General features: G+C 42.0%; 1 protein-coding gene across 2 annotated transcripts in view; it reads right to left on the bottom strand.

Annotated features, from left to right (window-relative positions):
* The window catches only part of LOC126235834 (CBY1-interacting BAR domain-containing protein 1), a 211,854-nt gene that overhangs the window by 25,667 nt on the left and 163,393 nt on the right, over positions 1-22,794 (bottom strand). For both annotated transcript variants that reach the window (XM_049944691.1, XM_049944690.1), the window contains exon 6: positions 20,476-20,508. In XM_049944691.1, coding sequence (XP_049800648.1) covers positions 20,476-20,508 — 33 coding nt within the window. The remainder of the gene's footprint in view (positions 1-20,475; positions 20,509-22,794) is intronic.

Genomic DNA, 22,794 nt, shown 5'->3' with positions numbered 1-22,794 from the left:
ACATTTGCCAAGCCTTTTCCTTAGACCTTTAACTAATTTGCCACATAAGAGTCTCCTCTTTCTGTTGAATGCCTCCTTTGCTATGGCAATTCGAGTTTTCACCTCTTGGTGACATCTCAAGTCTCCAGTTATTGTGCTTCCATGATATTTAAATGCACTTACTTGGCTAATGGTAGATTGTCCTATTTTAATATTGAACAGTCTGGTTCTTGTACTGATGACCATACTCTTTGGTTTTGCTGTGTTTATTTACATCCTATATTCCACACAAGCTTCATTCAGCTCTTTCAGCATGTTTTTCACTGTCTGCTCACTTTCTACCACTAATACCGTGTCATCAGCAAATCTTATACATTCTGTTCTCTTTCCACCAATACACATTCCTCTTTTCCCATTTAAGCCTTTCGCAATAATCTCTTCAAGGTATGGGTTAAACAACAGTGGGGAAAGGCAACAACCTTGTCTAACACCTTGTCCAATGCTGCTTCCTTCTTACACTTCATTTCCCATCCTTATCCTTACTTTCTGGTGTAAATACAGATTCTGTATCCGTTATCTCTCTTTCCAATCCACTCCTTTCCTCTTCAAAATATCCATCAGCTTGTTCCACTGAACTCTGCCAAAAGCCTTTTCTAAATCTATAAAAACAGCGAAGATTTCTCTACCTTTTTCCATATATCTTTTCCCTGCAGTACTTAACAGGCCAATAGCATCTCTTGTTCCTTTTCCTCTTCTAAATCCGAACTGCTCCTCTAAAATTCCTCTATCCAGCTTGCCATATACCTACTATTCAACACTCTCAGCAAGACTTTAGCTGCATAAGAAATTAGACTGATGGTCTTATTTTCTCTTTTACTCTATTGGTATAATAATATCTCATTAGGGAGGTAGACTATTTCTTTTTTTGCCTTGTTTCTCAGACTCTTCAACAGTTCTGCTGGCAAATCATCAATTCCACATGTCTCCCTATTCTTCGTCTCCTTCAGTGCCTTTTCTACTTCTGCTTCCAAGATGGTGAATCCCTTTCCATCTTCCAGCACATATTGCTCCTCTTCAACCTTAATTTTGCTTTGTATTTCATCCCCCTTATACAGACATTTCAGTATATTCTTGCCATCTGTTCAAAACCTCCTGTGGTTCTTCTGCTAGAGTACCATCCACTCTTTCTATTTCCATGTTATTCCTCTTTCTTTTACGTTAAAAAACTATCTCACTAGCCAGTCTATACATTATTTCATACTTTCCCTCTTTCTTCATTTTCTCTATTTCGTCGCATTTCTGTTTCATCCATTTTTCCCTTGCTTCTTCAGTTTCTCTTCTTAATACCTTATTCAGTTTCCTGTACCTCTGTTCGTGTTCTTCAGATTCTACTTTTTTCCACTTTCTCCACTCTTCCATCTTTTTCAACATGTTTTCTGTTATCCGTTCTTTCCTGGTACTTTGGGATCCTCTAATTCCTATTACTTTTTTGGCACACTCCATGAGTCCTCCCCTCATTTTTATCCGTTTGTCATCAACACTACCCCTTTCCCATTTTTCAATAAATCTGTTTTCCAAATCTGATGCCTTTCCTAACCCTTTGAGTCTTTATGTGTTTAGTCTTTCTTTTGCTTTACCTCGCCAGACTTTCTTCAACTTCACTTGTATTTCTCCCACTAATAGGTTGTGGTCTGAATTTATATCCACTCCTGGATAAGCTTTAGCATTCTTCAAACAGTTCCTAAACCGTTTTTGTATCAGGATGTAGTCCAATTGATATCTTTCCCTATTCAAATTTGATATCCATGTGTAACGTCTCCTTTTGCGGTGTTCAAATAATGTGTTACCCACTGCTAATGAATTTTCTTTATAGAAGCTAATTAGTCATTCATCTCTCTCATTTCTTATCCCTAATCCAAATTTTCCTACTGTATCTTCATCTCTTCATTCACCCACCACTGCATTCCAGTCCCCCTTGATGATAAAGGCATTTCTATTTTCTTTCTTGATGAGTTCTTGTATCTTATTATAATATTCTTCCACTTCTTCATCTCTATGCTGGCTGGTTGGCATATATACCTGTATTAACACCAAATCTTTTGAACTACCCTTCAGTCATATTATCATCAGTTTTCCATCAATAGAATTTACCTTCATTACCCTACTTTTCAGTTTTTGCCCTATCAATATCCCTACTCCGTTTTCACCGCTCTTGATTTCCCATGAGTAAAAGAGCTTATAATATCCACTTCCTATCTCCCCATTCTCTTCCCATCTCATTTCACACAAACCAAGGGCATCTAATCTGTTCCTTTTCATCTCCTGTTTTGCGTTCTCTAGCTTTCTTGCTTGCAGCGGTGTCCTCACATTCCATATTCCAATCATTGTCTTTCCTTCCTTCACTGTCCCTTTCTTCCTTTCAAATATGTCTACTCTTAATGTGTTCCCCTCCCAGAGATCCGAATGAGGGGAAGTTTTAACTCCGGAATCTTTCACATGGAGAGACATACCATGTACTGCTTGGAAATGTAAAGTGGTAGTTTCCTGTTATTTTCCACATAAGCAGTAGGGTGCCCAGCCCAAAATCAGCCACTCACTATGAGTCAGACGCTGTCTGTAGCTGCCCCTCTGGGGTACAGTCACTACATGTACTCTTTTTGTACCCAAAGAGAAAAGGTGCCTCTTCTGCCTGCTTCACCATTCCGAAAGACTCTTTCTCCGCTGTTGCAGTCATTGAGGTCTTATACATATAACAGGAAATGACAGGAAAAGGACATGGAGAGGACAGGTTTGGGATAGGAAAGGGGGAGCGATAGGCCGTTGTGGGACACACTTTGTCTGGCTCCTCCCCTTTGGCCTGTCCGGCTTGGGCGACCCTTCTGATAGCTAAGCTATGGCCGGCATAGCCCTCCGGATCCAGAGCACACAAACCTCCTCACCCACAAGGACAGTGCTACATTAAAGTAGTGTCCCCTGAGGAGGTTCAGTGCTTTAATAGCATTTAACTGATATTCAATAAATACTGTGTTGTTGATGAAACAGAGTTACAATAGTAGTTGCGAAGATTGTTTGGAACTACAATGCACAAATGTAACTTGAAAAATGCTCCTTCTTTCAGCTTTCTGCTAATCACATATATGTGTCTTTAACTGGAAAGATCTCAAAAAGATGCCAGAGAACATGGGCTATTTCCTATATTTCAATACCAAAGAACATCAAGGATATGAAGGCTTCTATGATTAAAGTTATGTATTATGTGTAATTACAGCTAGTTTTCCCTTAAAGAGGAGTAGCCCCATATACTATAAGCATTTATAGTAAATAACTCTGTATTCGAGTTTGCATAATTAACCTCAAAATGTTTTAGAAAACTAGTAATTTTTGCCACAGGTTTCTGTGTTGCTATAATAGAAATCTCATTTTGTGTAGTTGTTTCAGTTCTTACAGGGAATTAGCTACTTTTTAGCTCAACAGATTAAAAGATAATCAGTGGCATTAATTTAAAGGTCATTTTTCACTGCCTTGTAATAACTACACTGCACCAGCCAAAATACAGCCCCACTGTGAATGCTGTTCTTGAACCCGGGTTGAACTGGTTGAAGTTCGTAAGCAGCTGGATATCAGCCCGACTACTGTCAAACAATTGGCAGCTGCTGTGAAATGGTGTTTTGGTAGAGTTTGTGAGTTGTGTACCTGTGGTACCGATATCAGAAGAACCTCAAGTACTACCCTCTTCTGTGGATCCTTTGTCCTCTGCAAAAACAGAGGCTCTGTCATTACTTGCCAACTTGACTGCAAGTGGTGTGTCAATGGCAGATCTAGGCATCCTGTACAGTTGAACAGGGAATAGGAAGGACACAAGGTGTTGTACCAAGCCTCATAACCAACAAGTTTGAGGTACTCTCTCTCACTGAAACTGAAACTGAGCCATTTGGGACTCACTTCACCTACTTTGGGGAAACCTGTTCTGTGTGGTGGCAAGAGGAGGCAAACACAAAAGGGTAGTGGTCTATTAATCATCAGCAGTTCAACCATACGGTGAATGATGGTACACCTCAGAGAAATGGCAGCAAGGGATGGGAAAGGGCACCAGGTGCATTCAGTGTGTGTGCCTGGGGCTTCATTCAGCATGTTGAAGAGGCTATATCAGTAGCCATTGAGGGAACAGGGTGCAACCAACTTCAGCTTGTGGCACACATTGGAACAAATGATGCTTGTTGTCTAGGCTCCAAGGTCATACTCGGATAATTCTAGTGACTGGCAGAGAAGGTTGAGAAGACCAGCTTTGCGCATAGAGTTTTAATGAAGCTCACAATTTGTGGCACTGTCCCCAGAACTGTTTGAAGTCCTTGGGCTCTGAGATGAATGGAATGACTGAACCAGAGACTTCAAAGGTTGTGTGACAAGCTAGGCAGTGACTTCCTCGACTTGCACCATAGGTTTGAGAACTGTAGGGCCCCATAACTGGGTCAGGTGGCACTGCACATCAGGGGCTGCTACCCAGGTAGCTGATTATGTGTGGGGTGCACACAAGGTTTTTTTTTTAGATTAGATGACTCTCCATCCAATCCAGATAATGATAGCTGTAGGAAACCCAGAAGTATCAGCGTAAGACTGAAAGACATCCCTGCTGAAGCATTCGCAACAAACTGCCAGAATTTGAAGTGCTCATGAAAAACAGGAAAGCTCACATAATATAAGGCACAGAAAGTTTGTTGAAATCTGAAATTCATAGCAGTGAGATTTTTGGGGAAATTTTAAATGTATATCAAAAGCATAGGCAAATGGGTAATGGAGGTGGTGTATTTGTCACTATAGGCAAGAAACTCAAATCCACTGAGATAGAAATTGGAGCTGCATGTGTTTGGGCAAGACTCAGTATCAGGGGTGAGCACAAAATGATAACTGGACCCTTATATCACCCACCAGACTTGTCTCCTGATGTAAGTGAAAACTTTAGAGAAAACCTCGGTTCACTTGTACATAAGTTCCCCAATCATATTGTAATAATTACTGGAGACTTTAATCATCCAACAATTAACTGGGAAAATTATAGTTTTGTTAGTGGTGGGCATGATAAGACATCCTGTGAAACAGTACTAAGTGCCATCTCTGAAAACTTCTAGAACAGATAGTTCAGAACCCCACTCATGATGGAAACATATTGGATAAAGAAACAGAGATTACTGCATAACAGGTGTAAAACAAGGTGTAGGGCTATAGACAGAGAGATGCTGAATGAAACATGTTTGGCTGTCAAGAGAGAATGCACAATGCCTTCAATGACCACCACAGCAGAATATTGTCAAATGATCTTTCTGGCAACCAACAGACCTGACCTCATTGAGGGTGTCCACATCAAAACTGATATCAGAGACTATGACACAGTTCTGGGAACAATGATTACCAAAGTTAAATATGTTCAGCAAACTAGATAAAAACAGTAGTGTCATATCTCAATAAGGAATTTGAAGATTTCAGGACAGGGCAGGAGCATGTAGAGGAACTATGGCTCAAGTTTAAAACAATAGTTGACCATGCATTGAACAGACATGTACCCAGTAGAAAAGTCCATAATGGGAGGGAATCTCCATGGCATACAGCCACTGTAAAGAAACAGAGATTACTGCATAACAGGTGTAAAACAAGGTGTAGGGCTATAGACAGAGAGATGCTGAATGAAACATGTTTGGCTGTCAAGAGAGAATGCACAATGCCTTCAATGACCACCACAGCAGAATATTGTCAAATGATCTTTCACAGAACCCAAAGAAATTCTGGTCGAATGTAAAGACTGTTAGAAGCACCAAAATTAGTGTCCAGTCTGTAGCAAATGGGACTGGAACTGAAATTGATGGTGATAAAACAAAAGCTGAAATGCTTAACTCCATTTTCAAATGTTCCTTTACAAAGGAAAACCCAGGAGAACCGTCCCAATGTAATCCTCGTACCTCTGAAAAGGTGAATGAAATAGGTGTTAGTGCCAGTGGTTTGGAAAGTTGAACAAAGCTCCAGGGCCCAATGAAATACCTGTCAGATTCTATACTGAAATTGTGGTTGAGTTAGCCCCTCTTCTAACTACAATCCATCGTAGATCCCTTGAACAAAAAAGCCATGTCCAGTTCTTAGAAAAAAGCACACATCACACCAATCTACAAGAAGGGTTGTAGAAGTGAGCTACAGACTACCGTTCAATATCCTTGACATCAACTTGATCTAGAATCTTACAACATATTCAGACCTCAAATGTAATGAGGTATCATGAACAGAATGACCTCTTCAATGCCAACCAGCATGGAATCTAAAAACATTGATCATGTGAAACACAACTTGTACTTTTCTCACACGACATACTAAAAGCTTTGGATCTAGGCAATCTGGTAGATGCAGTATTTCTTGACTTCTGAAAAGCATTTGACTCAGTACCGCATCTATGCTTATTGTCATAATGTTTGATATCAAGTGAACTTTGTGACTGGATTGATGACTTTTTGGTAGGGAGGGCACAGCATGTTATCTTGGATGGTGATTCTTCATCAGATGTAGAAATAACTTCGTGCGTACCCCAGGGAAGCATGTTGGGACCCTTGCTGTTCATTTTGTGTATTAATGATCTTGTAGACAATATTAATAGTAAAATCAGGATTTTTGCAAATGATGCAACTATCTGTAACAAAGTGCTATTTGAAAGAAGCTGCATAGATATTCAGTCAGTTCTTGGTAAAATTTAAAAGTGGTGCAAAGACTGGCAACATGCTGTAAATGTTCAGAAATGTAAAATTGTGTGCTTCAAAAAACCAAATGAGTCACTTTTGGAATCGACCAACTCATAAAATTACCTGGGTGTAACACTCTGTAGGGATATAACATGGAATGATCACATAGGCTCATTCATGGGTACAGCTGATAGTAGACTTCAGTTTATTGGTAGACCACTGGGGAAGCGCAATCAGTCTACAAAGGAGATTGCTTACAAATCACTCATGTCACCCATCCTAGAATATTGCTTAAATGTGTGGGGCCTATACTAGATAGGACTAATAGAGGATATTGAACATATACAGAGAAGGGCAGTATGACTGGTCACAGGTCTGTTTAATTTGTGGGAGACAGTCACAGAGGTACCGAAGAAACTGAACTGGAAGCCTCTTGAAGACAGACATAAACTATCAAGAGAAAGTCAATTATTAAAGTTTCAAGAACCAGCTTTAAATGGGACTCTAGGAATATACTACAATCCCCTACATATCACTCACATGGGGATTGTGATACCAAGATTAGAATAATTACTACATGCACAGAGGCATTCAAACAATCATCCTTCCCATGCTCCATATGTGAATGGAACAGGAAGAAACCCTAATAATTGGTACAATGGGACATACCCTGTGCCACGCACCTCACAGTGGTTTGCAGAGTATAGATGTAGATGTAGATTTATTCCCCAAATTGTGGTGATAGCCCATCCACTGAAACAGCCGCAGAGAAAAGAGATCCCTTCCCAATGGTCCATAGATTGTCACCAAGCATTTCTGAAGTTGAAGCAGTGCCTCCAAATTGCTCCAAGTCTAGGCTTGTATCAGCCTCATTTACCATTTATGTTAGCCACAGAGACACCAACATGGCTGTTCTATCACACAAGTACTTGTATGGCTCAGTACAACCTATCATATTCATCTCTAAGATGTTTATCACAATACAAAGAACTTACTGACAAATACGAGAAGGAGGCACTGGCACTTATATTTTGTGCCCAGAAGTTCCCAATATTCCTGTATGGCAACAAATTTCATTTTCACTATTCTATACATTATGGTACATCAACTTAGCACATGAATGCTGACTCATTATTAAGATTCCCAATGGTCTGGATGAGGAATTTGATAAACAAGAGACTGTTTGTTTCCAGACTGATTCACAATTAAGAGTAGTTGGTGGAAGAGTTTACAATCACTTCCACAGATGTAACAGGAGTTTACAATCACTTCCACAGATGTAACAGTAGCCACGCATTACAATCTACTCCTGAAGCAGATTTTCCAGCTCGTACAAAATGACAAATACGAGAAGGAGGCACTGGCACTTATATTTTGTGCCCAGAAGTTCCCAATATTCCTGTATGGCAACAAATTTCATTTAGCACTATTCTATACATTACGGTACATCAACTTAGCACATGAATGCTGACTCATTATTAAGATTCCCAATGGTCTGGATGAGGAATTTGATAAACAAGAGACTGTTTGTTTCCAGACTGATTCACAATTAAGAGTAGTTGGTGGAAGAGTTTACAATCACTTCCACAGATGTAACAGTAGCCATGCATTACAATCTACTCCTGAAGCAGATTTTCCAGCTCGTACAAAATGGGGCAGGTGCCTCTTTAGGTAAACTCCACAGAAACTAGTTGTTGTTGTTGTGTGTGGCCCTTTTTTTGCTCGTGACATCTCATCAAAGATGTTATTATTGAATCAGGATGACCGCCATTGTTGAGTAGTGAATCAGAGGTTCTGTGCTCCTATATATTGCAACTCATGTATCAGTTATCACTGACTCATTTCTGGAATGAAGAATCTTGCCTGGCTGCATGTGTATTGGCCATGTGAAGAGGTAGATGAGGGTACTGCAAGAGTGATTCAGAAATGTCAGGCTTGTCAGTTGCAGCAACAAACACTGCCGCAAATCTATAAAATATGGCCTATGACTACCTAGCCATGAGATCAGATGCATGCAGATGTTGTGGGCCTTTTCAAGGTCACGAAGTTAATTTTGATAGACACATATTCTCATTTCCATATACAATAAAAATGCAACAGACCATGACAGAAAATACCACTAAGGGCCTTTCAAATATTTTTTCTGTTAAATACACTCCATGAAATCTTGTCACAGATAATTGTGCAGAGTTTACTTCTTAAGTTTCCTGTGATTTGCATCTGCTATGGAATTACGTATGTTACACACCCTTGTCATGCCTACATCTAATGGCATGACAGAAGATTTAGTAAACAAATGTAAGACAAAGAAGGAAAAAAATGACAACCACTCCCATCAATTATGTGCTTATCTTCATGTTACCCTCACACTGGGCAACACCATTCCAAGTCCAAAGCCTGGCAGAACTTTAGCATTATAAGTAGCCATTAATTTTTGGGAACTACTATGAAAATAGCAGCAGTTGTGAGAAGCCATGGTAACTGGCGAGAACCAAAACACCATAATGGTAGCTGCAGTAACCACCCTTCTATACATTAAGAGCCAAGCATTGCAATAACAATGATACAGAAAAAGGACAGGGGCACTGTTGGAGCAGCTGGCTGGTTTCTACACCTTCAAGCAATGGACTTTTTATACCATTTGTGATATTTGTTCAAAAAATTCTGGAACTTTGTCCACAAAATTTTTGTATGTTTGCCTATTACTTATTATGCATGGTCTCCTTTGAGATACTCTCCTCCACATTTGATACACTGCTCCAACACCATTTCCATTGGCTCTTGCTGGATCTTGTGAAGCAGTTTCTGTGAATTTTTTTTTATCTCATCTATCATTGCAAATCTTTGTCCTTTCAATGGGGTTTTCAACTTTTAAAATAAAAAATATTCCACAGGGGGAGGTCTGGAGAGTATGGAGGATGATGCAGCACAGTGATTTCATTTTTTGTGCAATAGTCATGCACCAATAGGGATGAATGTGCAGGTGCGTTATCATGATGCAAGAGCCATGAATTGTCTCGCCACATTTCAGGCCATTTCCTTCTCATATTTTCTCAAAGGCATCTCAGCACATCTCGATAGTACCATTGATTACCAGTTTGTCCCTGTGGTATGAATTCATGATGAACTAATCCTTCAAAGTCAAAGAAAACTATCAGGACGGCTTTGACGTTTGACCAGACCTGATGAGCTTTTTATGGTCTTGGAGAACCTTTGCCAACCCATTGTAAGGACTGAATTTTATTCCCAACATCATAACTGTAGATCCATGTCTCATCACCAGTTATGATTCTCTAAGCAACAGCTCATTCTCATTTGCGCGATCCATTTCTGCTGTGTCAGGCTTTCATGACATGATCCAACTGAAATGTTACATTCTTCTGCAATCTCTTGGACAGACAGTCTTCGATTGGCATGCACAGTTTCATTCCTCCTCTAACTCTGTCAGCTCGAAATTCACAAACTGTGCAACACAACATTCTACTCAATGCAGCACTGAACAATTACTAACAGACATACAATAATGAAACTTCTGGCAGTTATACATTAAACACAGGCATGTGCAGGGATACCAACCACATTTCACTCCAATACACTATTGGCGTGAAATTATGAATGTTCTGGAATTTTTTTTAACAGAATCATATTTGGTTAGAAGTGGTACATCAGTATGATAAATATCAGGGTTGTCAGTTGTAGCCACTGGCACTGCCCCAAACCTACAAGCTGTGGCCTATGGCTACCTTCAAAAATACCCATCATTTCTAGCCAGAGGTGTTCCAGGCTGGCAGCACCAATCTCAAGGAGAGGGCTGCACCAGGTGACAGGGCAATATGGTTCTGTAAACAGCCGCCACACCTTTGGGCTTCTACCACCACTGGTCCGACTGCAGGCTCTAAGTCTACATGCCTTCCCACTGGCAAGCCCCCTCCTGCCCTGGTGGGCAGCTGTTCAAGATCAATGTACTGCAGCTACTTGCCCTTCTACACTGGTGTGGGCATCCTGGAACTCTGTGCCTTCACTTGCAAAGGAGAGTTCCACTTCCGAGGACTGATATCCCCTGCAAGAATTACATGTACCTCTGCACTGCTGGCACACCTTGCCGCAAGCAGCTGCACTGTGCATAGCCAGTGCACATGTTGCTGCACAGACTCTGCACATAAGTATTACTCTAGTCGCTCATGTCACAGCTGGCCTCTGGATGTGCACAGGCCTCAGTGGTTCTCCATATGCTGTCCTCACTGTGCACCAAAGGAGGGTGTGGTCACTGTGAAGCAGTATTATGAGTGTTGCAGCATGAATATGAATAAAAGTTTTGACTATTTATACTGTTTTCATATCTTACTGACAGCCAGTATCCTGACAATGGCCCACTGCTGCCACTCAACCTGGCCACCATAGAGGCTGGGCCACTACAACTGGCATCTGAAGAGTTGGAATAGTTGACCACCACCGACATGTGCAGCCACAAGCAGCATCACATCACACTCACAGCACACAGTGTCAACAAATCATGTGGTGAGTGAATGGACTGATTTGTTCCTCCTATTTTAGTGTGTATGGGAGGTGAGTTCATTGGAATTTAAAGATGGCATTTGTGAAGCTGTTATAATCAACTAATTTATCACAATTTCACAGCAATGCCAAGGAACACTATTTGTAACCACAAGGTGCTCGAAGGGCAATCTACTATCACTGTGCACCATTAACTGAGTCTGTATGAGTGGAGTGTTTTACATGTTGCCATTATGGCCAACTGGTAGGCAATGCACTGAGTCAAAGTAGCTATGGTTTGACACCAGGTGTGTGTGGTATGTTATGGTTATTAGTGTGTAAACTATCATTTTGCAGTGCTTTTGTTTTGTATACTTGATCAAGTTTTGAGGGTAAACACTCCACAGTGGCGGAGTCTGGGATGCAGAGTGTTTCTGTGTAGGGGGCAAGTCAGTTACTAGGTAATCAGATAGCGCAGCTGTCGATGGATAATAGAGAGAGGCACAGACAACTGGCAGCTATGAAGGAAAAGGAGATGTTGTCAAGTCAGCTAGCCCTCTAATAGATTCAGCTATCATTACTTTGATTACCCCCTTCCATGGCAAGGCAACTGAGGCTGTAATGTCTTTCTTGGATGACCTGGAAGCAGCAGCAGAAATTGGGATTAGGTGGATACTCACCTACTGCAAATGGAAACGTTGAGGTTGACAGGAAAAGTTAAAAAAATGTCAGATGTTTGGAGGGTTAAAAAATGCACAGATGTTTGAGGAGTTGAAGCAGGGTCTCCAGCAACACCATAAAAAAAAAAAAAAAAACAAACAAAAGTGCACTGTTTTCCCACAGGCAATTAAGTGGAAATGCGAAGAAACACAATGAGACAAAGGAAAGTTTTGCTGACAGAATACAGAAAATTAATGTACAGATTTACAAGCTGGGGGAAATCAATGAGGAAAAAAAGATTATACTCCAAAAAGCTGAGCACAGGGCACTAGATACCCTCCTGAGGGGTCTTCCACCTGAAATTCTATGACAATTCAGACAGGTATCATGAAAGACCTGTGCGCTGCCATCAGTATGGCTATGGAGTTAAAGGAGATTGATATAGTGACAGAGGGGAATGATACACAAGATTTCCACTGACATAAGGTGTTATAGGTATGAACAACCAAGGCATGCCCAAAGACAAAGTCGTCAGCTTCAGTGTGAAAAAGAGTGGTGTGGCAGGACACTGACAATGGGGTTGTAAAAGGAATGGATGTTAAGTTTTGATGCCACAGATATGTATGCAGAGACTGAATGTGGTGCAGTATGAATTGTGAGGAGCTAGAAACATAAATTTCTGTTGGACACAGAGATGGCTGTGTCAGTGGATCTCATACAGGGAGGAATGATGTAAAATCACTAGGTTAAGTGGTATTAACTTTTCAGGTTGGGGATGAGAAATACCAGCAACATGTAGTAGTGCCTCATGTGAGTGAGGGTTACTGCACAATCCTGGGGTTAGACTTTCTGCTCCAACTGCATGCCAAAATTGACCTTCAGTGACACATGGAGAAACTTAGAGGGCAAGCAGTTGCCAGTGAAGAACTGTTGCAGTGTTTGTGTATCTTAAAGGGCACATTGGTTAAACTTTGGACAAAAACTCTATGGCTTAATTTGCTTGTTATAGTGCGTGGTAAGATGCTCTGGATGTGTATGGAGCAGGAGCTGCCTGTCGACATGTTGTATGCAGTGCAGCCACTAGAAGAAAAAGATATGTTGGATGCATCATATTGTTTTGTTTGGAGAAGCATTGTACATGTACAGGAGACAGAGGTAGCTTAATTTTGGTGCCACTGAGGTGAAGGTGATCAAGGGGCTGCTTGTAGCTACTTTAGATGACCTAGATAACGACAACTGGGACACACAATGTGCAGACCATGTCCAAAGAGAGGAGCACAGAGGGGAAACAACTGGTGGGTGCACTGGCAGAGAGCAGTGCACAGTAAGGGCAAGGGGGTGGGAACTGAGAGGAGGTGGTGGGACAGAGGGGGTGGAAACTGTTTGGTGGAGGGTGTGGGACCAGTAGGTTGTTGTGGGTTGAGGCTAGGTTCATTTTGGGAGCAGAAAATGTGTAGTAAGAATAAACCCCATCTGTGCAGTTCAGAAAAGCTGTTAGTGGAGGGGACGATAAAGATGGCTCAGGTTGTGAAGCATTCATTGAAATGAAGCATGTTGTGTTCAGCTGTATGTTGTGCTACAGGGTGGTCAACTTTGCTCTTGGTCACAGTTCAGCAGTGACCATTCATGCTGGTGGACAGCTGGTTAATAGCCATACCAATACAAAAAGTTGTGCAATGATTGCAGCAGAACTAGTATATGATAGGCAATCAAATTCTGATGAAGGATGTGGTTCAGTTGTTCCAATCTGAGGTGGAATTGGATGCCTAAGGGAGCAGTGCTTTGTAGCTGGTTTTTCGGGTGGTGGGAGGATAGGCAGGAATGTATGGGCATATGGCATGGGAAATCTGTTTGCGGATTAGGTCTGGGGGATATTGTCTGTCTATGAAGGCCTTTGTGAGACCGTCAGCATACTGGGCATGGGCATTCTTGTCACTGCAGATAAGCTGTCTCCAAGTGTCCAGGCTGTATGGGAGAGACTTTTTGGTATGGAAGGGATTGCAATTGTCCAAATGTAGGTACTGTAGGTGGTTGGTTGATTGAATGTGGATGGAGCTATTAGAGAGAAGGAGGTCAATGCCCTGGAAAATGGCACATGCATTGAGGAGAACCAGTTAAAGTGGATGGGAGAGAAGGTATCGAGGTTGTGAAGGAGTGAGGATAGGGTGTCTTGGCCTTGAGTGCAGATCATGAAGATACCATCAGTGAACCTGAACCACACCTGGGACTTGAGCTTTTGGGAAGCTAGGAAGGTTATGTACCTTCCCTTCAGAGAAGGTATAGTTGTGTGTTATGATAAAGCTAGTAAGGTGTATGAGGTAGTGGGTTTGACGTCTGAAGGACATTTGGATAGTGGCAATGTACCAATGTCATGGGAATGAGGGGTGTTGGTGTATGGAGAAATGGCATGAACAGTGACAAGTAGGGATCTATGAGGTAAAGGGGTGGGAATAGTGGAGAGTCTGTGAAGGATGGTTGGTATCTTTGATGTAGGATGCTAGATTTTTGGCAATGGGTTGGAGGTGTTGGTCAATGAGGGCCAAAATTATTTCAGTGAGGGCACAATAACCAGTTATGGTGTGGTGTTAAGGACTGTTGAGTTTGCGCGTTTTCAAGAGCATGTACGTAGGTGTGCTGGTTGTCACTGGGGTGAGGACGGAAATGGATTCAGGGGATAGATTCTGGGAAAGGCCAAAGGCTTAAAGTGGTGACTTGAGGTCATGTTGGACATCTGGGATGGGATCACTCTGGCAGAGTTTATATATGCAGGAATTAGACAACTAGTAGATGCCTTCCACAAGGTAGTCACTGTGATTCATAACAGTGCTGGAGCCTTCGTATGCAGGTACTTTGAGTAGGTTAGGATCTGCGTTGAGGCTGTGTAAGGGTGTCTATTCTTCTGCTGAAAGGTTGGTGGTCTTAGGAAGGGACTTGGGAAAGGATGATGAGGCCAGGATGAAAGTAAGGAATTTATCAAAGAGACCAGGAGCTAGTTAGGTGGGGGGGGGGGGGGGGGGTCACAGTTGAATGGTGATATGAACTAAGAGAGGCAGGGTTCAATGTTCAGATTATGTTGGCTTTGGTTGGAAGGTGGCAAATAAGTGTTTCCATTGCTGGAATCAGGAGAAAGAAAGTACTCTTCTGACAAGTCCAATACTCCTTTACCACCTGGATCCCTACTCGTCATTGTTGACACCACTTCACTATACACCAGTCCTCATGCCCACGGTCTTGCCAGTATTGAACACTACCTCTCCCAATGTGCTTCAGACTTGAACCCACTACCTTTTGCCTGGTATACCTTCCTAACTATGTCCTATTACATAACTACTTCTCCTTCGAAGGAAAGGTATACTAACGAATCTTCGGTACAGCCACGCACACCCACATGGTGCCCTCCTATACCAACCTGTTTATGTGCCACCTGGAGAAACCATACTATCCTCCCAAAAACCCAAACACCTGGTCTGGTGCAAGTTCATGTCATCATTGCTTCACAACCTCAGCACCTCCTCTTCCGTATGCTTCAGCTAGTCCTCCTCAACTCAATGTGCCACCATCCTGGATGTTAACATCCTTCTCTCTGATAGCTCCATCCACATCTCTATCCAAACTAAACCTACCAACTACCTGCAGTACCTGCATTTGGACAACAGCCATCCCTTCATTACCAACAAATCCCTCCCATACAGTGTGGTCACCTGGGGACAACATATCTGCAGTTACAAAAGCTCTCTTGCCCAGTATACTGAAGGTCTCACAAAGACTTTTATTGACAGGCACTGCCCTCAGTCCTAGCCTGCAAACAGATTTCCCATGCCACATTCTAACACAACAATCACAAGCCTCCCACCACCCCAAGAACCAACTAAAAAGCATTGCCCTCTTAGGCACCCAATATCACTTCTGACTGGAACAATGGAACCATATCTTTCATCAGGCTTCAATTGTCTATCATCATGCTCTGAAATGAGGGACATCCTACCCAAGACCCTTCCCACCCCTCCTAAAGTGGTGTTCTCATGACAACCCAGCCACCATTTCCCTAAGTCACTCCCAGTGCCAGGCTCTTGTTATTGGGATTATATCCACGTGGAAGATCTAGGTGCAAGACCTGCCAAATCCACCCACCCAGCACTTCCTGTTCTGGTCCTGTGACAGGCTTATTCTACCCCATCAGAGACCAGGCTGCCTGTGAATGCGGCCATGTCATATATCAGCTCTGCTGCATTAATTGCACAACGGTTTTATATTGGCATGATTACTGACCAGCTCTCCATCACAATGAACTGTCATTGTGAAACTGTGGCCAAGATCACAGTGGACTGCCCTGTGGCACAATATGCAGCTGAAAATAACTTGTTTGTTTTCCATGGGTGCTTTACACCCTGCGCCATCTGGATCCTCCTCTCCACCACTAGCTTTTCTGAAGTGCACAGATGGGAGTTATTCTTACAACACATTTCTGCTCTCAAAATTATCCCATCCTTAGCCTACAACAAACCATAGTCTGCACACCCTTCACCCTACAGTTTCCACCTCCTCTGTCCTACTGTCACTTAGTCCCAATTCATGTCCCCACATTCTCAATGAATGTCACTCCCTAACAATGCACCCATCAGTCTTTTCCCCTTTCTGCTCCTCTCCTTTTCTGCCCACCCCCCTGACCGCCCCACCTCCTCCACAGCCTTTTGACACTTTGCGTGGTAACCTTGTCCTGGCATCTTCTAGTCCCTGATCACACTCCGCCAGGCACTCCCCCAATCCATACCGTGCTTTCCACCATGTTCCTTGCCTCACTCCAGATTGTAGCTTTCATTTACAACAGTTTCTGTCTGGCCAGAGTGGCCAGAAATAATGCTCGCACATGTGTGAGGTGTGTCTGCTTGTGTGAATGTGTGTGTGTTCCCGATTCTTTTCTGAAGAAGGCTTTGGCTGAAGGTTCAGTGTATAACAGTCTTTTCATTGTGCCTGTCTGCGATTGAACATGTCGTCTCACCATATAGCGGAGATGCTGAGCCGTGATAAGCACAATAAAAAGATCCACACAATCTAGCTTTCGGCCATTAAGGCCTTTGTCAGCATTAGACACACACACACACACACACACACACACACACACACACACATGAAAGCACAACTTGCACACACATCTGCAGTCTCAGAACATGAAAGCACAACTTGCACACACATCTGCAGTCTCAGAGAGCTGAAACTACACCACGGGCAGCAGCACCAGTGTATGATGGGAGTGGTGGGGTAAGGAGGAGGCTGGGGCGGAGAGGGGGAGTGATATTATGGTGGGAGTGGCGGACAGTGAAGTGTTGCAGTTTAGACAGAGGGTAGGAGAGAAGCTGAGGAGGGGGGAGGGGGTAAGTAGCGGAAAGGAGAGAAATAAAAATAAAAGAAATTAAAAGACTGGGTGTGGCGATGAAATGATGGCTGTGTAGTGCTGGAATGAGAACAGGGAGGGGGCTGGATGGGTGAGGACAGTGACTAACGATGGTTGAGGCCAGAAGGATTACGGGAATGTAGGATGTGTTGCAGGGAAAGTTCCCACCTGCGCAATTCAGAAAAGCTGGTGTTGGTGGGAAGGATCCATATGGCACAGGCTGTGAAGCAGTCATTGAGATGAAGGGTATCATGTTTGGCAGTGTGTTCGGCTACAGGGTAGTCCACTTGGTTTTTGGCCACAGTTTGTCGGTGGCCGTTCATGTGGTCAGACAGCTTGTTGGTTGTCATGCCTACATAGAATGCAGCACAGTGGTTGCAGCTTAGCTTGTAAATCACATGACTGGTTTCACAGGTAGCACTGCCTTTGATGGGATAGGTGATGTTAGTGACCGGACTGGAGTAGGTGTTGGTAGGAGGATGTATGGGACAGGTCTTGCATCTAGGTCTATTACAGGGGTATGAGCCATGAGGTAAGGGATTGGGAGCAGGGGTTGTGTAAAGACGGACGAGTATATTGTGTAGGTTCGATGGACGGCGGAATACCACGGTAGGAGGGGTGGGAAGGATAGTGAGTAGGACATTTCTCATTTCAGGGCATGACGAGTGGTAATCGAAACCCTGGTGGAGAATGTAATTCAGTTGCTCCAGTCTCAGATGGTACTGAGTTACGAGGGGAATGCTCCTCTGTGGCCGGACTGTGGGACTTTGGGAGGTGGTGGGAGACTGGAAAGATAAGGCATGGAAGATTTGTTTTTGTACCAGGATGGGAGGATAATTACGGGGTGAGATCCTCAGTATATTTAGAGAGGGACTGTTCGTCACTGGATATGCGATGACCACGGGTGGCTAGGCTGTACGGTAGGGACTTCTTGGTATGAAATGGATGGCAGCTGTTGAAGTGGAGGTATTGCTGGTGGTTAGTAGGTTTGATATGGATGGTAGCAATCTCTGAGGCGGAGGTCAACATCTAGGAAGGTGGCTTGTTGGGTTGAGTAGGACCAGATGAAGGAAATGGGGGAGAAGCTGTTGAGGTTCTGGAGGAATGTGAATAAGGTGTCCTCACCTTCAATCCAGATAGCAAAGATGTCATCAATGAATCTGAACCAGGTGAGGGATTTAGGATTCTGGGTTTTTAGGAAGGATTCCTCTAGATGGCCCATGAATAGATTAGCATAGGATTGTGGCATGTGGGTGCCCATAGCCGTACCGTGGATTTGTTTGTAGGTAATGCCTTCAAACAAGAAGTAATTGTGGGTGAGGTCATGGAGACTAGGAAGGAGGTTGTTGGTTTGGAATCCATAAGGTGTCTGGAAAGGTAGTGGTCAATAGCAGTAAGGCCATGGGCATTAGGAATGTTGGTGTACAGAGAGGTGGCATTTTATTTTTATTGTTATTTCTCTCCTTTCCGCTACTTATGCCCTCCCCCCTCTGCACCTTCTCTCCTACCCTCCGTCTAAACTGCAACACTTCACTGTCCACCACTCCCACCATACTATCCCTCCCCCTTTCCTCCCCAGCCTCCTTCTTACCCCTACCCAGTCACTACTCCCATTACTCCCATCATGCACTGGTGCTGCTGCTCACAGTGTAGTTTCAGCTCTCTGAGACTGCAGATGTGTGTGCAAGTTGTGCTTTCATGTGTGTGTGTGGGGGGGGGGGGGTGTGGGTCTACTGCTGACAAAGGCCTGAATGGCCGAAAGCTAGATTGTTTGAATCTTTTTATTGTGCCTATCGCGGCTCAGCATCTGCGCTATATGGTGAGTAGCAACATTCCTTCTCTCATGTTGTTACATTCCATCCTGAATTTTCCATTGTTTGATTTGAACATGTCATCTTTATGATGAGTAACAGTCTAACCTTTTCATAAACGTGAAAGTTTAACTGTGGTGTGTTGACTATGTTATCTGTAATTAGTATACTGAACAAATGTCCTGATATTGCATACTGAATTGCAGGCACTGTTTATAAGAGAAGTTATTTATATTTTGTCATGTTGAGTCACACAACCCACAACTCAAGCTGTAGATTTTAAGTTAAGTGGGCTCCTAGGAGACTGGCATGTTTAAATTTGCTGGAAGAGCTGGGATATGCTAAAAACATCAGGACTATTATATTAATTCTTTCCAAGTTTCAGATTTGCATCGTAAAAACATAAATTTGGAAGGAAAATGTTAAAAATCATGATAGATTATGGATGTCAAAACCAGCATTATTAGCCAAGAATGTGACTGCATGGCAGGACAATGATTATGAGGAAGTGATTTATGGAAAATATCTTTGTGGAACATCATCATTGTGGACACCAAAAGATAAGTTTGTGATATTTACATATTTTCTGTTCAGTTGCAAAGGTAGTTAGTTTTGTTCAAAATGGAAAACCAAAATTGGTTAACAAATCATGAAACAGTTTTAGTCACTGACATAGAAAGCCTTACGGGTTTGAATTGACATTTTTTCATGATAACAAACATTGCAAGAGGTGAAAGAAGTGATAAGTGACAGATAAAAGCTTAGAACTGACAAAGGATCAAACCCTCAGACTTTTAGGTTTGTAATCTGGCAATTACACACTGAGACACCAAGTTGAGATACCATTAATATTACCCTATATTGTCACGCCATTTACTTCTAATTCTTAAATTGTGAATGTGTTAAGATTAAAATGTTTTTCCATTTTTATTATCTTCCATACATTATTTTCATGACAAGCATTATGGCATGGAAAATTTCAATTAAACAAAAGATTGCATAACAATTTAAAAAATATGTATATGAAGCCTCCACTTTCGAACTTGATTATATACCTGATTCCAAAGTTTTTTCCCTTTCTTTCACATTTTTCTTTGCAAAATTTGTGATTCATATATGCATTGTAGCTCACGGTGGTTTATTATTTTATTTCCTCTCCATAATTCTTTCTTGCAGCATCATAATGAGTCTAGAATTAATTAACACTTACTGATTCAGCTGCTAGGTGATATTAAAATTTGAATGAAAGTGGCTGGCTTTTATTTTTTATTTCTAACTGTGATGAATAGTTGTTGCAAAAGCAAACTGATGTGCAGACAAAATAAGGAAGCCATATCATGCAATTACAGAATATTATTGTTCACATTCAGGATGTGTAAGTGAAGTTGTTGTATGCAACATGCAGAAAATAACAATGTTTTACCCCATCAAAGTTTCCTCTCAACTGCTGAAAGTTCTGAAAAATTACCATTTCTTTTAATTTCAAATAATCATTAGATACAGAAGATATAATCTAAAATAATACAATCAGTAATAACATTGACAGAAAAACTGCAGTAGTGATAAAGCACCACTAACAAAGAAGACTAGAGACACATACAGTAATAATTTACACTGAAGAGCCAAAGAAACTGATACATCTGCCTAATATTGTGTAGGAACCCCATGAGCATGCAGAAGTGCCGCAACATGGCATGGCATTGACTTGACTGATGTCTGAAGTAGTGCTGGAGGGAACTGACACCATGAATCCTGCAGGGCTATCCATAAATCCATAAGAGTATGAGGGGATGGATGTCTCTTCTGAACAGCACACTGCAAGGCATCACAAATATGCTCAATAATGTTCATGTCTGGAGAGTTTGGTGGCCAGCGGAAGTATTTAAACTCAGAAGAGTGTTCCTGGAGCCATTCTGTAGTAATTCTGGATGTGTGGGGTCTCGCTGGGTCCTGCTGGAATTGCCCGAGTCTGTCAGAATGCACAATGGACATGAATGGATGCAAGTGACCAGACAGGATGCTTACATATGTCTCACCTGTCAGAATCATATCTAGACGTATCAGGGGTCCTATATCACTCCAACTGTACATACCCCACACCATTACAGAGCCTCCACTAGCTTCAACAGTCCCCTGCTGACATGCAGAGTCCACGGATTCATAAAGCTGTCTCCATACAGGTATATGTCCATCTGCTTGATACAATTTAAAATGAGACTCGTCTGACCAGGTAACATGTTTCCAGTCATCAACAGTCCAATTTTGATGTTGATGGGCCCAGGCGAGGTGTAAAGCTTTGTGTGGTGCAGTCATCAAGGGTACATGAGTGGGCCTTCTGCTCTGAAAGCCCATATCGATGATGTTTGGTTGAATGGTTTGCATGCTGACACTTGTGATGGCTCATCATTGAAATCTGTGGCAATTTGCAGAAGGGTTACATTTCTGTCACGTTGAACGATTCTCTTCAGTTGTCATTAGTCGCGTTCTTGCAGGAGTTTTTTTCAGCCACAGAAATGTCAGAGATTTGATGTTTTACCAGATTCCTGATATTCAAAGTACACTCGTGAAATGGTCATACGGGAAAATCCCCACTTCATCGTTACCTCAGAGATGCTGTGTCCCATTGCTTGTGCGCTGACTATAATACCATGTTCAAACTTACTTAAATCTTGATAACCTGCCATTGTAGCAGTAGCAACCAATCTAACAACTGCGACAGACACTTGTTGTCTTATATAGGTCTTGCTGACTGCAGCACCATATTCTGCCTGTTTACATATATCTGTATTTGAATATGCATGCCTATACCAGTTTCTTTGGTGCTTCAGTGTATAACAGTCATATTAAGGACAATCTTACTATGGAACTGGGACACAATGCTTGTATTTGCTCAAATGTGTATCATTTTCTGTTGATATGTGAGTAAGACTATCTTAATGTTAATAATTCTTCTCTCCAAATTATTTACATTCTGCCAGAACGTTTACTTAATGTACCTAGTATGTTTTCAGTATAACATTTTCGAAGGTGATGTGCACACAAGGACTTTTTTTTTTTTAGATTAGATGACTTTCCATCAATTCCAGATAATGATAGCTCTAGGAGATTCCTAAGTGAGTCCAAAAGAAATGAATCCCATAAATGAAATGATTAAAATACTACTTATAAATTGCTGGCACATTTACAATAAAGTACTGAGTTTGAAGCAGTCTTAAAGAGCAAAGGAGCTCATTTAGTACTAAGTACAAAAGTAAGATTTTTGGGGTAAGTGTAGGTGTATATGAAAAGGAGAAGCTAGTTGGCAATGCAGGGAGTATTTTAATCACAGTAGACAAGAAACTCAAATCCACCAAGACAGAAACTGAAGCATCTGAATGTGAGGTCATTTGGACAAGACTTAGTACTAAGGGAGTGCAAAAACTTACAACTGGGTCCTTCTATTAACTACCAGACTCACCTCTAGATGTAACTTAAAAGAGAACCTAAGCTCGCTGATGTGCGTCTTCCCTAGTCATACTGTCATGATCGGGCAAGGTTTGGACAACTAAATTTTTGTAAAAGGAAGCCTAGAAAAGACATCCAGCAATATAATACTAAACATTTTCTTTAAAACTAATTATAAAAGATAGTTTGGAAACCTACTCATGACAGAAATGTATTGGATTTAATAGCAACGAATAAACCTGACCTCACTGAGGGTGATCACATTGAAACTGGTATCAGTAACCATGAGAGAATGATA

The sequence above is a fragment of the Schistocerca nitens genome, chromosome 2, assembly GCF_023898315.1.
Source record: "Schistocerca nitens isolate TAMUIC-IGC-003100 chromosome 2, iqSchNite1.1, whole genome shotgun sequence".
NCBI lineage: Eukaryota > Metazoa > Arthropoda > Insecta > Orthoptera > Acrididae > Schistocerca > Schistocerca nitens.
The sequence above is the reverse complement of the archived record's forward strand: the minus strand, read 5'-3'. Positions and strand labels throughout refer to the sequence as shown.